The 15,352-nt window shown below is 33.7% G+C and overlaps 2 protein-coding genes and 2 long non-coding RNA genes across 6 annotated transcripts; 3 read left to right on the forward strand and 1 right to left on the reverse strand.

The window, feature by feature from the left end:
* Window positions 1–35: 35 nt before the first annotated feature.
* scra (scraps) lies at window positions 36–5,025 on the forward strand. Of its 3 annotated transcripts, XM_065346350.1 has the most exons (19): window positions 36–226; window positions 463–523; window positions 603–656; window positions 813–908; window positions 1,012–1,145; window positions 1,216–1,596; window positions 1,682–1,858; window positions 1,942–2,205; window positions 2,288–2,445; window positions 2,514–2,616; window positions 2,693–2,827; window positions 2,903–3,007; window positions 3,131–3,341; window positions 3,414–3,566; window positions 3,636–3,871; window positions 3,945–4,097; window positions 4,171–4,371; window positions 4,438–4,586; window positions 4,671–5,025. In XM_065346350.1, exons 1-19 carry the CDS (start codon window positions 206–208, stop codon window positions 4,762–4,764), a joined length of 2,886 nt encoding a protein of 961 aa, XP_065202422.1. In that variant the 5' UTR covers window positions 36–205; the 3' UTR covers window positions 4,765–5,025. The 3 variants fall into 3 exon arrangements, with proteins under 3 accessions (XP_065202422.1, XP_065202424.1, XP_065202423.1); XM_065346352.1 differs by lacking the exon at window positions 2,903–3,007; XM_065346351.1 differs by lacking the exon at window positions 813–908.
* Window positions 5,026–5,460: 435 nt separating this feature from the next.
* Ras64B (ras-like protein 2) lies at window positions 5,461–7,845 on the forward strand. The gene is made up of 4 exons (XM_065346356.1): window positions 5,461–5,785; window positions 5,976–6,063; window positions 6,137–6,348; window positions 6,561–7,845. Exons 1-4 carry the CDS (start codon window positions 5,684–5,686, stop codon window positions 6,753–6,755), a joined length of 597 nt encoding a protein of 198 aa, XP_065202428.1. The 5' UTR covers window positions 5,461–5,683; the 3' UTR covers window positions 6,756–7,845.
* LOC135832847 (uncharacterized) lies at window positions 7,501–9,403 on the reverse strand. The gene is made up of 2 exons (XR_010556382.1): window positions 9,268–9,403; window positions 7,501–8,112 (listed from the first exon to the last, which is right to left on the reverse strand). It is a non-coding gene; the product is annotated as an uncharacterized LOC135832847 (long non-coding RNA).
* Window positions 9,404–11,374: 1,971 nt separating this feature from the next.
* Window positions 11,375–14,304, forward strand: LOC135832848 (uncharacterized). The gene is made up of 2 exons (XR_010556383.1): window positions 11,375–12,752; window positions 12,841–14,304. It is a non-coding gene; the product is annotated as an uncharacterized LOC135832848 (long non-coding RNA).
* The last annotated feature ends 1,048 nt before the right edge of the window (window positions 14,305–15,352 follow it).

The raw sequence follows: 15,352 nt of genomic DNA on the forward strand, positions 1-15,352 counted from the left end.
TCAACTTCGGTAGATGTCGCTTTTCGGATCACTCCCGATTTTCGAATCCCATTCAATTTTAATTTTTAACGGTAATTTTCGGTTGATATGCGATTTTCGTGTTGATATTCATCGAATTTTAACGTGAATGTGTACAAAAAAATGAATTAAGTAATTGATAAATGATCTAAATTAGTGTAGCTGTGTTGTTAGTTTCTTTCCAGACATGGATGACTCATTTGCTGAGGTATGTATTCATCGCTGTTACTTAATTTTCTTTCATTTTTGCATTGTACGAAAAAGCATTCGATTCGATTGATAAACATGATAAAAGTTTGCTACATACAACGAAATGTGCTCATTTTGCTGAAGTATCTATTGACCATGTATTATATAGCTTTTCAAAATAAACTATATAATGATAGATTGTTGTATTACCGTCTTAGTTCTATATTAATCATTGTCCATGTTTTCATCTTTCAGCGTATGCGAACTCGAGCTCTACAGCGGCTTCAGAAGAATGCACATATTCTACGAAACATCGGTATGCATTTTGTGAAACTATGTAATCAAAATTCTTCAACCTACTGTTGACATCCTTCAATTTGATTTATTTATTTTAGATGGAGACAAAGAAAATGTTAAACAGAAGATTGACGCGAAACCGGTAATTGCTGGTAAGTGTTTCGAATGTATATCTTGCATGATTTCGGTGTTGGTTCGCTTTTTTGAGAAAAGACTTAGCGGTTACGTTGTAGAAAGCAAAATCGAGCGATGAAGTAGTTAGTTTAGATAAATTTTTCTGAAAAACTATAATCGATGTTCTGTTGCAGAACATTTAACTGTAAAGAAAAGTCTTTCTCATGATAGAATGGAGTGCGAAGATTCAGAAATAACCAAAACTAATAATCGCAACTTTGTGCTTTCAGGTTATTTGCGCTATTATTGTACAGTTAATTTCACTGCTTGACTCATTTATCTGGTACTTGGAAGATTCACTTTCTTTTGGAATAATTATAATAACTTTTACAGAACGTAACTTTGCCGACGAAGAAAAGAAAGATGACGTGTATATAAAACAATGCAAGAACAGGCTCGCAAATCTTGCTGGAAAATTCAAGCAATTTGACGAAGAAGATAGTCACGTCCCTCTCCCATCTTCAACAGTAAGTATTCGAGTCGTTTTGAAAAAAATTTATTATAAAATTCTTGTCTTCATTTTTATTATTACTCTAGGTGAAACAACTTCCGGTCAAGAGGAAAAGTCCGGAAAAAGCTTGTTCGGGTGGTATTGCTTCAAAATCAGGTAAATTTGAATCTGCGTCTTGGAGACACAAAGAAAATTCTCCTGGTTATACCAAAACCCAAACCAACGCATTTAAGCCTCGGAACGCTGTGCCTGCTAAAAAAGAAAAACTCGAAGAACGCGTGGTCGTCAAAACTCTTAGCACGCCGGAGAAAAAAACAAATACAGCTAGTTGTATAACAAAGGCTCTCGAGAAACCGGAAATCCGTCAAAATATTCTGTCACCTCGAAAAGTTAAAATTGAAGAAGTTGTTAGCGCTTCGAATACTCCTGAGAAAAAAGTATTGGATCGATCAGTTGTTCAAACACTTGTGAGTAGGCCTATATTTTTCACGTTCATAGAACTTTTATCAATTTGATTTTTTAAAATATTTTTTTAAATGCATGAATATGCAGGAATCTCAAGGCTACACAAGGACAGAGTCAGATGCGCACCTGATTTTTGATTTCAAGAAAGCTAGAAGCGTTTTTAACCGAGAAAATGAAAATAATTCGAATAAGATGGGAAATGCTCCAGATCCCTGTTTGCTTTCTGTTGCTGAACGAAAAAAATTATTCGAAAGGCGATTACGTGTAAGTATCATTGTATGCAAAATTGTAGATATCGGCTTTCTATACTTTTGGTAATTTAAAAATAAAAAACATTTCTTTTAAAGGGTGAGGAGATTCCTACCACTTTTGGTTATTCAAGTCCTGCGGTGAAAGAACCTGAAAATCGAACTCCCATAAAAATTGACATCCCAACTACACCTTCTGCCGTTGAAAATTATGATTTGACCAGTGAAAGTGAAGCTTCTAATGATTCTTTCAAATCCGATTTATCTTCCCAACCTGAAAAAATTGACGAACCCAAAGAAGACGTGGTTTTGAATATCAGCGAAGAAACTTGTTCCAGTTTTCCTGATGCTTCTAATGATCAGGTTCGTCAAGTCTGTAGTGTTCAAAACTAACATCTCTTTACAAAATTAGGCTCAGATTTACTTAATTTATGTATATTCGTAGGAAGTAAATTTATCGGTGTACCCGGTACTCGACACCGTTAAGCAGGTAAAGTTTGTAAGTACTCCAAAACCAGGACGTTTATATCCCAGTATATCGGATCTCGATTGCGATGCCGATGAAAGTGCTGATGAAGATGAATCTCCTAAAAATTATTCTAGGTAAGCAACGATTACAGAGTATTTATGTTTAATCCACGAGTGTCATCACGCGTTTTCTTCATTTGTAGGAAAGAAACTAGTTTTTCAATTACCGATCACGACAACAGCTTTGGACGAGATGTACTCTGTGCTACAAATAGCATTTTTTCCTCTTTTCAAAATAGTAAAAAGGTATATTTAAACGCTTCCTATTACAAAAACTCTTCTATTAGCAAAAAATCCCAATTTTGTTGATTACGTTTTGCAGGACATTAGCATGAATGAATCATATAACAAAGCTACTAGAAGTGCAATAAATGAAGTAAAAGAATTAATATCCGCAGATAATGATACATCGTTATCTCTAAGCCCTGTCGCTCGCTCTTCTTTTAATAGCATCGAAGTGAGTATTTGAAGTAATTTAAAAACTTGACGTTATCATTTTCAGTGAATTAATAAAAAATTGAATTTTTTCAAGTGTCCCAATGAAACTGCAAGTTTTACCTATATGAAAACGTATTCTGATACATCATTCGGTCTCTCACCTATTTCACCAACGACCAGTAAAAATAACACCTTGAAGGTGACCGATCGCATTAAAATTAACTCTTGGGGCTTGACTAAAACAAAAACTAACATCAGTTTAGCTTTACTAATTATTGCTTTTCATACCAATTTTTTTGTAAGCGCTCGGTTTTTTTTTCAGAGTGATTACGGCGATCCAGTTGTCGACGATATTGATGATATGGAAAGAAATGAAACTGACGTTGGAAAAAAAATAAAATCATTAGAGGAGCAACTTATAAAAGAAAAAATAATGCTGGCACAAGAGATTCGAGCTTTAAAATTATGTTTATCGAGTTCATTTGTTAATTCTCCAACGCATTTAGATGCAGAAAAATTGGTTTTGTTATCTCGTACGTACGCCATTCAAACATTAGTGTACTCCCTATGCTACGAAATGAAATGAAAATATTTTTGTTTTACAGAATTGAAAATAGTTACCTATCAAAATGAAATCGACAGGATCAAAGTGGAAAATTCGGTAATGCCTTCTGCGTCAAGTCCAGCTAAGGGTAATATAACCATATCCAACATTAAATTACCCATTCGGATGGCTGTTGTTCATTCCGATTTGAAAGGTAACAATCTTAATTTCTCAACTCTAAATTTTATCAATTCGCATATTAAAAATATTTTCAATTTTTCAGACGATTTGTGCAATAATTTGTTATGCGTCGTAAAATGTGGAGACATCGTTTTAGCTTCGGAAGTTGTACCTGTTGTACAAGAAAATATTAAAAAGGATCCTGAATATTACGTCGAGTTTCGTGAGCCTATCACATTAGCTAATGTCAGTTCAGATTTTAGAATTACCGTCGAAGTGTATAACTCGCTAGTTGAGAAAAAAGATCCGGTGAATTTCAAACAAAGCAGCGCCAAAAAGGTATATTTTTCAAGATGAAAATGTGTTTGTAATTTTAGAAGGCGATGTAAGTTGTTGAATTTTTGATTTTCAGGATAAAAAAGCACATAATAAAAAAACCAAGGATACGAAACTTTTCCCTAGACTTGGCGAAAGCAAGAAAAGTTCTCAATCGTCATTTTCCATGGTTGGTTATATGATTTTTTCATTAAATGAAGTCACACGTCAACAATGGATCCTCAACAAAGTAATATTATCGATTTCTTGTGCTGGTTGAACATTTAAAAAAACTAATAATTTTTTCTTTATGAAAATTACAGCAAGATCTACTACACAGTCCACTGGTTGGAATGATAATGATGAATATTAAATGCAACTTGGCGTTGACGAGTGTTCAAAAGCATGGATTTTTAACTATGTATGAAGTAGTATCAGGTTATGGAGCTTGGAGTCGATATTGGTTCTATCTTTCCGGTGAAAAATTATCATTTTGGAAATACCCTGAAGAAGAGGGTGTGAAAGTAAGACGTGATTTTTATAATTGATTTTTTAAATGCCAGTTAATATTTCTGATCTTTTTGGAAAAGGATCCAATTGGGACATTTGATTTGAGGAAATGTGTCACCAAAACTGTAGAAACAGTAGGAATTGAAGTTACGATGCGACCTCATACTCTAATGTTACAATTCAATCCATCGTCGTATCTTTTGGATTTCAAAGGACTCACCGAAGAAGGGTACGTACGAAAAGTTCTCAGGCAGGAAAACTTTTCAAGGCGATCTTTCGAATATTACTAAAATTCTTTTGAATATTTTCATAGGTTGCTGTTGTCAGCTGATACTTTGGAAGAAAGAACTGCATGGCGTGCTAGTCTCAATGAAGTTTTGAATTCGGTTCGATTGTGGTCCAATTAAATTTGTTCTCAAGATTCCAGCGCATCATCGTTATTACTTCATATATTGTTGCATTCCGTGTATTTTTATTCATGTAATTCGCGAACCATTTAATTTTTTTTTTTTAAATAAATTCTGAATTTATTGTTTAAAAGAATAGCTATCGATTAATCTCATTATTCATGATCTTAAACTTAATCTGCATACCAATGATTGTTTTAACATGACGTTTCGAACAAATCGAATATACTTAATTTTTAAAATAAGCTTTTATTAACATGACTTATTCACTCATATTTTTTAATCACTTTATTATTTTTAATAAAAAAGAATCTGAGGTTGAATACATCTCTTTATATTCCTTAATGAACAAACTAATTTTAAATTTTTATTTATGCTTTTTATTCCAAATATATTTTTCTGTACATAGAAAAAAAAATCTCGTAATATTTTTATTAATACGATTTTTTTTTTCAATTTTTAGGTTTTCAAAAATTGAACCGACTTGGTAAAATTGAATGAAAAATACCAAAACTACACGATTTACGAATACCCACGTACAGTAATTTACTGTAATTCTACGAATGACACGAAGCCTTCGACTCGTATTTCATTCGTCCGTTGAATGAAATAGGCCTATTCATGAAACACGAAGCGAAAAGTGGTGAGGGAGGTAAAGAGGTCATACAAGACGAATACTATGAAGCAACAAGATTCCCTAAATAGAACCATCGTTTATGCTGTATATGACCAGATGTCTCACATTCTACTGAATGGGAGAAACACTCGTAGGTTTTTGTGTTGGCGGTGTTTCATCTAAAAACCGAACGGATTAGGAGACCTTGAGGTGTTGAAGAGGAAATTTTTGCATTTTGATACGTAACAAATGACTAAAATGTATTCGCAAATGATTCGCATTTGAGTTTTGTACGCGAAAGTCATGTCGAGAAGTGATAAATATAATTATTCGTCCACCTATAAGTTGGTGGTTGTCGGTGGTGGTGGTGTTGGAAAATCTGCGATAACTATACAATTTATTCAAGTATGTCAATTTCCATTTGTATACCTTTGTAGATTGTATACACATGAATTCCTTTGATGTAACGAAAGTTGTACTACTTTCGTCATCGTATATTTAACGTGTATTGTAACCTATTTATTTATAAATTAACTCGAGATAGATTTCAGTGTTTTGTTTATATGTACTTAAATTACTGATATGATGTTCACAGAGTTACTTCGTTACCGACTATGATCCCACAATAGAAGATTCATACACCAAACAGTGTGTTATCGATGATATTCCTGCTAAACTCGACAGTTAGTACCGTGTACACTGTACTACGTTTCAAATTTCAATACTTCATGTTTTAATGCAATACTGACATTTCAGTTTTGGATACTGCTGGTCAGGAAGAATTTAGTGCCATGAGAGAACAATATATGCGATCGGGAGAAGGTTTCCTGTTAGTTTTTGCTGTTACTGATCATCCTAGTTTCGAAGAAATTAGCAAATTTCATCGACAAATATTACGCGTCAAAGATCGCGACGAATTTCCTATGTTGATGGTTGGAAATAAAGCAGACTTGGAAAATCAAAGAATGGTAAATAAATCCGCTTCGTCTCTCATAGGCATAGCCAAGATTACTGAAATAGACTTTATCTTTTATGAAAATTAAGATATGTACCCTATAATTCATTTTGGGGAAATAGCATACTTTTAACATGATCCCTAGGCGCCATTTGCGCTAGCGAGCCTCGAGATACGCTGTGATTTAATAAAAACTAATGTTTGAACATTTCAATTTGATTGTAGGTATCAGTGACAGAAGCCCAGCAATTATCGCAGCAGTTGAGAATACCATATGTTGAATGTAGTGCGAAAGTTCGTATGAACGTTGATCAAGCATTTTACGAGTTAGTGCGAATTGTTCGAAAATTCCAACTTTCCGAGCGTCCTCCAATTAAACCTATTTATAAATCATCAAAAAAGAAGTGTTGCCTCTTGTAAAAAAATTCTTAATAGTGAAAAGTACTTAATACTTCGTAACGGAAACACCAAATTTGTTAATCATTTTTACTTTTGGAGTTTTAACATGAGTAAATACGGTTTATTTGCATACTTACTTAAACACTATCTACTTTTTCATTTTGTTTTTCTGTTGTAGTTTTATTAAACACTGTGTTTTTTTTTACTTTCAAAAATACGACACATTTTTTATACATACATTACATATACCTACCTACCCATACAACTTACCGGACGTATCTTTGAATTCTTACTTCTTTTTTCTTTTAGAGATTAACTTTTTATTTAAAAATATCGCTTTCTTATGTAAGTAATATTATATTAAAAATTTCACTTATACGTAATTTTATTTTTATCAGTATTTTTCACTAGTTCAATGTCCATTCATTTTTGCCTTACCTACATTCTTTTATTTTGGTAATTCTTAATTAATCGTAGATTAGGGAGCAAAGAAATTCGCTGTTAGCCATTTTTGAATTTTCTATATTTTATTATTTTAATAAAAGAAACATTTCGCGTAAAAAATTTCGCTCGCTTGACAAGCATATGATATTTTAATTTGGCTGAATATATTTATGATTTTTTTTCCATTTTTAAAGACTTATGTGTTCACAACGGCATTTTTTTCTGCGTTATAAGATGCCTTGCGCTTGAATTTAGAACATAAGATTTTTTATTACCTGTTTACTTACGTTTTAAGTCGATTGATTTTTTTTTTGGATATCCGTGGTATGCGTTGACGCGACAAATCATTTACATTATTGGTTTGTTCGCATAATCGCAGATATAAAATTTTTAAGTGCCTCTATTTTAAGTGTGACATTCTTATTGATCTGATTTTAGACTATTTTCTCGCGCGTTTTTCCATTTCTAATATCTAATTTAATAATTCCATGAATTCGGCACAAAATATCGAGTGAAGTAATATTATAGTGAGAGGGCTGTTTTTTATTTTGTTGATGTGTTGATATATCACAATGATAAACGTTGTAATTTGTTTTTTGTTGTCAATTATAGAATAAATTTACAATATTATTTAACACTAATTACAAATTGTGTTTTTTTTCGGCTACTAGGTTCGTTTTTCATTGAATACAAAAAAATGTACGATGTTCAGGTGCTCCAGTAATTGAATGAACAATAGGCACCATGTACTTGAAATTCAACAAGTGTACCTATTTGTATTGTAAATATTACTGATATTACAGGATATTACAAACTAGCGATGTAAACGTATATTTTGATGGTGCTCATACTAGACTGGTTTGAAGAAAAATATGACATATAAAAATTGACACTTTCGCGCGGAGTGGCTGGCATCTATCGGAAGTTTAATGAACTGAAAATAGAGAGGATCAAATACATTGGTTATATGGGAGAAATGTAGTTTTTCGACTTTTGAGTAGAAATGAGTGCATTTATGTAAATTTTGAATAGAACATTTCTTAAAGAGAATTAAATTTCCCGTCGAATGGTGTAAAAAACATTCATTTTCGTGCAGAAACAACGATTTTACGAAGCATTTTCATTCACGGATTTTCATGTAAGTGCACTTTGAATTAAAATTACTCGAAATTTTGATCGAGCACATAGGTTTTTTAGAATACCAAAATGTTCACTATTTTATCCTCTTCAAAATGGTTGTTTATCCAAATCGCTAGCATTTACCGTTCAGAAGCAATTAAAGCTCAAAGTTGTAAAAACTAGTGATGCGAAGTAAAAATCGAATCGAACTTTGAATTGGAATTACATATAAATGCCAGCGAGCACGTAGCTGTGTTAATAAACCAAAATACGCGAAATTTTGTCCTCTTTGCGTTGGTTTTTTACTCAAACCTCTAGCTTTTACCGTTCAAAAGTAATTGCAGTTCAAAGTCATGAAAAGTGGCGAATCTGCGTGATGTTTGTCTTTTGTTTACATTCTTGTGATAAGGTGATAAGAATCACTTTCGATCACTTTCAGCAACTTTAAACTAGAAGAACTTTTGAACGGTAGAAGCTAGAGTTTTGAGTAAAAAACCAACGCAACAGCTACGTGCTCGCTGGCATTTATATGTAATTCCAATTCAAAGTTCGATTTTTACTTCGCATCACTAGTTTTTACAACTTTGAGCTTTAATTGCTTCTGAACGGTAAATGCTAGCGATTTGGATAAACAACCATTTTGAAGAGGATAAAATAGTGAACATTTTGGTATTCTAAAAAACCTATGTGCTCGATCAAAATTTCGAGTAATTTTAATTCAAAGTGCACTTACATGAAAATCCGTGAATGAAAATGCTTCGTAAAATTAAAGCTCTTTAATACAAGTATGGAAATAGATTATACTCTTAAGAAAGTCGTAGGATTTTACGTAAGTTTTACGTACTGCGCAGTGCGCGAGCAAGTAGGGATGGGAAATGCTCACGCATGTTGTTTTGCGTGCGCGCATGCGCGCGTATGCGCGCATTTGCTCAAGCACGCGAGCATATTTTACTATTACGCATCCCCTTACTTGATACACATTCGGACTTCCACGTTCCCCAGAGGGCGATACCGTCGCGGTACGTGATTGGCTAGTGATATTCTGTGCCTTCCTTGTTTACTTCTCAAAACGGGACTTTTTATCACAAACTTCGGCGATTTCAAATTCGATGTTATATTTCCATTATTTCACATTGAATAAAACTAAATTTACGTATAGAGAATTGCTTTGCGATCGTGCTATCGAGTAAATGTTGTGGTGAATTAAAATAACACTTGCAAAGAACTTTAAATTCATTTAATCGTGCAACTTTGTTTCATCCTTCTAAGCTCACTAAAACACTGTAACTCGAGGTAATATTCATTATTCACAACATATAACGATACTAGAAGTCATATATTAATCAAAAACACTAAAAAAAACACCACAAAATTTACGAAATTAATGAAATATCGTTGAAAATTAATATGAGAATGAAATCGCCGAAGTTTGTGATAAAAAGTCCCGTTTTGAAATGTAAACAACAAGAGCACAGAAATATCAACAGCCAATCAGAATGCGCGACGGTATCGCCCTCTGGGGAACGTGGAAGTCCGAATTAGTAGAAAGTCATTACACAAAATAAGTGTAATCTAATACAAATCACAATGAAGATCAAAAAGTTGAAAAATGCAATAAATTTACCAAAAAACAGGCAAAAATATCGAAAATGAGTAATAAATATCCGAAATTTTTGAAAATTTCCTTAATTTTTCCTTGAAAATGCTCGTGCTCGAGCAAATTACTAAAATGCGTTCTCGCGCATATGAGCAAATGCTCATCGTGCTGTTGCGCGCATTTGAGCATGCCATCCCTACGAGCAAGCATCAAATCAGCTGTTCACGTACAACGTTGCACCGCAATCGTTGCTCCGCCCACCTCCACCGCGTGACGACACCAACCTGCCATGCGCAGTACGTAACACATACGTAAAATGCTATGACTTTCTTAAGAGCATACTCTATTTCCATACTTGTATAAAGAGCTTTACGTAAAATCGTTGTTTCTGCACGAAAATGAATGTTTTTTACACCATTCGACGGGAAATTTAATTCTCTTCAAGAAATGTTCTATTCAAAATTAACGCAAATGCACTCATTTCTACTCAAAAGTCGAAAAACTACATTTCTCCCATATAAGTCGTTGCTTTATTAGGAAAAGGTCATATCGTAACTACAATTTTTATAAAAAATGAGATAGTGGTATCATTGGAAAGAGAATTTTGTCCTCTACATGATGCAACACTTGAAATTGAATTTCGATATTTTTTTCCTATCTAGGGCTGAAAAGTACTACTTTTCCTTTTTCCAACCTCGCGAGAATCGCTCGGATTAAAGCTCTTTAATACAAGTATGGAAATAGATTATACTCTTAAGAAAGTCATAGGAATTTACGTAAGTTTTACGTACTGCGCAGTGCGCGAGCACGCATCAAATCAGCTGTTCACGTACAACGTTGCACCCCCTTGGTTGCTCCACCGCGTGACGACACCAACCTGCCATGCGCAGTACGTAACACATACGTAAAATGCTATTCGGACTTCCACGTTCCCCAGAGGGCGATACCGTCGCGCATTCTGATTGGCTGTTGATATTTCTGTGCTCTTGTTGTTTACATTTCAAAACGGGACTTTTTATCACAAACTTCGGCGATTTCATTCTCATATTAATTTTCAACGATATTTCATTAATTTCGTAAATTTTGTGGTGTTTTTTTTAGTGTTTTTGATTAATATATGACTTCTAGTATCGTTATATGTTGTGAATAATGAATATTACCTCGAGTTACAGTGTTTTAGTGAGCTTAGAAGGATGAAACAAAGTTGCACGATTAAATGAATTTAAAGTTCTTTGCAAGTGTTATTTTAATTCACCACAACATTTACTCGATAGCACGATCGCAAAGCAATTCTCTATACGTAAATTTAGTTTTATTCAATGTGAAATAATGGAAATATAACATCGAATTTGAAATCGCCGAAGTTTGTGATAAAAAGTCCCGTTTTGATAAGCACCTAAGAGCACAGAATATCACTGACCAATCACGTACCACGAATGCTAGCGCGCTCTGGGGAACGTGGAGGTCCGAATGACTTTCTTAAGAGCATACTCTATTTCCATACTTGTATTAAAGAGCTTTAGCTCGGATGTAAAAATAAGTACTTTCCACCCTCGTTCAGGAAAAATTACTTCACTAAACTCGGAGAAAAAGTGATTTTTCGGCTCTCGTTGTGTAATATACTATTGTTCTCGTAATAGCCGAAAACAAATGGTTTTAAATACACGTTTTCAAAACCGTTACAATGAAAAGGTTCTAAATGATATTGTTTCTCAGATTGAACCTATTTCTTTTGATTTTTGTAATTTGTTGGTAAGAAAAGTCATTATAAACACATAATTTCACGTAATTTCACTGATAAATTGCAGAAAATCAACCTCATCACCTTAAGGATATCGTTCCTATGTATTTCTTATGGGCTTTTGATGAAAAAAGCTTGACTTTTAAGGTGAAAGTTCCTTTGTTGAATTTTACTTTTTTCAATTCAGAGTTCCTCAAATAAAAAAAAAAAAATGAAAAAGAAAAATCAGTGCTACCAGGATGTTTATTTTGAAAATTAACAGGAAAATGATTGCAATAACCAAATGTTCTCTTACCTCATCTAAAACTATCAAGTGTACTTGATAGAATGCTCTTTAAAAATTAAAATGCGTTTTCTGAGAAATTAACTTTCATGTAGTTACGACCTTTTCCTAATAAAGCAACGAAGTATAACCAATGTATTTGATCCCCTCTATACGTCACACAGTAGCCGGCGATGGTAGCGATCCTAGTGAGCGCGAAAGTGTCAATCGACCTTGAAAATTTTTGCTTGATTAGTGACTCATGCTCAGAGATGGAATCGATTATAATCGATGCTACATCGATGATTTTCTTCAAAATAATCGGAAATAATCGATTAATCGACGGCGATTAATCGGTCGATTAAATCGACGGCCAAACACAGCAAAACATGACGTCATGCGGAACGATCGGTACCTTGGCCCATTGCAACTTAACCATTGACCAATGAAAAAGCCTGAAATATTAGTACAATATAGGTAGCGCCAAGATTCGATTAATCGGCCGATTAATCGATGCTGTCCGATTATTTTAATCGGCCGATTATAATCGGCTATAATCGATTATAATCGGTAATCGTTCCATCTCTGCTCATGCTTGGCCACTGGCCAATGTTTATTTAATCAGTTGTCAGTTCAGTTATCACATAGTTATCACTACTTCTTTACTTCTTTAACTAGGCTTTAACTTCTTTTGATACCTTCAATCTTCATTACATACTTCAGTAATATGTTAAATGTTTCCTTTCCTCAGGATTTTCTTTCCAAAGACAAGAAATTTGTTTGTATTTCGCAGTTTTCTTTCTGAGAAATCAACTTGAAAACCACGTGTCATAGTGTATACATTTGTTTATACATGTATGTTCAAATTATTTGTGCTCTTTGGGAAGAATAGCCGAAAAAATTAATTTAATAAAAACAACGTTTGAAATTTTGTGTGTTCCAGATTTCATGTCGTATAACTAATATACGTTTCTACAGTGTTCGGGAGAAATGGAAACCTCATACAGTACTACGTCGGAATTGTACTTCTGCGGTGGGGTGTCTACATTACTAGATCTTACCATACGCTCGATCATTCAAAAGTCGTGGCGTGATGCGATCATTCAAAGACGTCAATGTGCGAAATTGGATGGGTCTTTCAAAGGGATGTATGCACACATCACGATTGATTCAAAGTTTCGAAACGTAATGATATCTTGGAATAAAACTGAGATTAATAGACAGTTAGTGAACTCCTCAACCTCAACATCTTTAAATGAGAAAATCCGAATGAGAATGGAGCAGTACGCTGGTAAACTTAGTGATGAATTTCGCGTCTGGAAATACCATTGTGATACCGTAATACGGTATGGCTTTGTAGGCTTTATGAAATGCTACAATGTTGACATTTTCAATTATTTAGATGATTTCATATATGACTCGTATGGAAGCATCAACTGCACTGAAATGGCCAAGAAAATGTTGACGTGCGATAAATTAGAAGAAGAACTGAAATTCGCTTTCGCTTGTGAATTTTGTTTCGAGGATGAAATCAAAGAGTTATGGCCTTCAGTAGCAACGAAAGCACAGATCAACGGTTTAAACATGAAAGTGAATTTTTCATTGTTATGGTATTGGATTGCTGTATCAACTAATCAGCTGCTTCATGCAATACCTATTCATTTTGGTAGTATTCCTCGTACAATGTTTGTTAGATTTTCACACACGAAATCAGCGAAGGAGTTCTTCTGGAAACATATCACCACATTCGATCACCAAGTGCATTGCATTGGTGAATGTTTTCATAATTATGTAAATCCGGTCGGAAGAATAGTATTGTTAAGGTACTGGCTTCCAAGAATGAGCGATGAATTCCTCAAGTCCCTTATATCGCTACATGGTACACATATGATAGCGAGCATGTTTACAACAATTCTTTGTCGCGAATTCGCTTTGCCATTTTGGCAGCGGACATGCAACATGTACAATAGCGATCAATTTGCTACGTTATTTGTAAAATTTAGTGATACAAAAGATACGCGTATCAAATCTTTGTGCGGACAAATTTGGAATATCGCTTCGATTGAATTCAAAAATCATGCTTTGAATTGTATTATTGCAGCTGAAATTGAAACTAAGTGAATGGCCGATGAACGAGCGTTGAGAGAACTTCAAGAATTCTTAAGGAAGATTAATTCTATTTGAAATGTGGTAAACTATTTTATCGATGTAGGTACCTTTTAAGTAAGGTACTGATATGATATTACAAATTAGATTTTTGTGCTCCATAAAATTAAATCCACCGATGTACCTACTAGTTGTTATACATATTTTTTAATATTTCTTAAACTTTGATATTTTAAGAATGGCTGAATTTTGTCAATATTTCTCATCATTTTAGAAAAATTAAATATTATGATCGATGAAATTTTTTCTTACGTTTCTATTTCAAATATTCGATAAAAAAGTTATTTTCAGAGATGTCGTTTTCTCATGATTCCATACTGCTGAGCGCGAATATGACGCCAGATTTTTTGCTACCCTCATCTTGCCTTCTCCTGGCTCCCTCAATTTTTAACGGAGTTAAAAGTTAAAAAGCATAAAATAAGTCAAAAACGCCATTTTGAGGGGTAAATATGAGGGGAGGGGGTTGAAAATTTTTGTGGGGGTACCTGGTAGATGGGACAAAATTGGTCTTTAATGACTGGACTATGAGAAAAATACTCTTACGTCAGTCACGTGTTTTCGTTGTAGGGCAAATTGTTTACCTACCAGAAAATATAATTTGGTTCGTCATAATATCCAAAACTTTCATCTTAATCCAAAAATAAATAAGAAAAATGATAATTTTAATTGAATTAAATACTGCATTCCAACTTCCTATCAAACATTCTGTTTGAAATTTTTATGTTTCAAAATCATTTTCCCGAACTTTGTTCTAGTCAAAGTCAAAGTAAAACGAAATAAACGAATTGTATGTCCTCTGTGTAATGTAATGTACGTTAAACTGGAGCAACAATGTGTTACTTTCAAGTTTCAACTCATTTAGTGATACATTAATTTAAGTAAGATTCTCATATATTTGATATATTGTTAATTCAACTGACGAAATCATCACTGTGCTATCGTTTTTCTTCTATTTTGTAGAATTCCAAACATGGAAGTTAGAAGAGGAAAATGAGACTACGTCTAAATTCGTAAAACGTAAGCGACAACATACCCAAAAAAAATGGTAGTACTATCGGATATTACTTCTGTCATCGTACTCGTAGTTTTCATTTCATCAAGAAAAAAAGAAAAACCTCTAGAAAGAAATATCGAGGTTCAAATAATATTGGATATGCCTGTTCTGCTCACATGAAAGTTACGACCGGCTAATATAGATGGACATATACGCTATCTCCTGTAAAGGAGCGCGACTACGACGACGACGACGACAGTGAGCTAGTAATTCACATTGGTATTGGTCATTGCTG

Source organism: Planococcus citri, chromosome 1 (assembly GCF_950023065.1).
Source record: "Planococcus citri chromosome 1, ihPlaCitr1.1, whole genome shotgun sequence".
NCBI lineage: Eukaryota > Metazoa > Arthropoda > Insecta > Hemiptera > Pseudococcidae > Planococcus > Planococcus citri.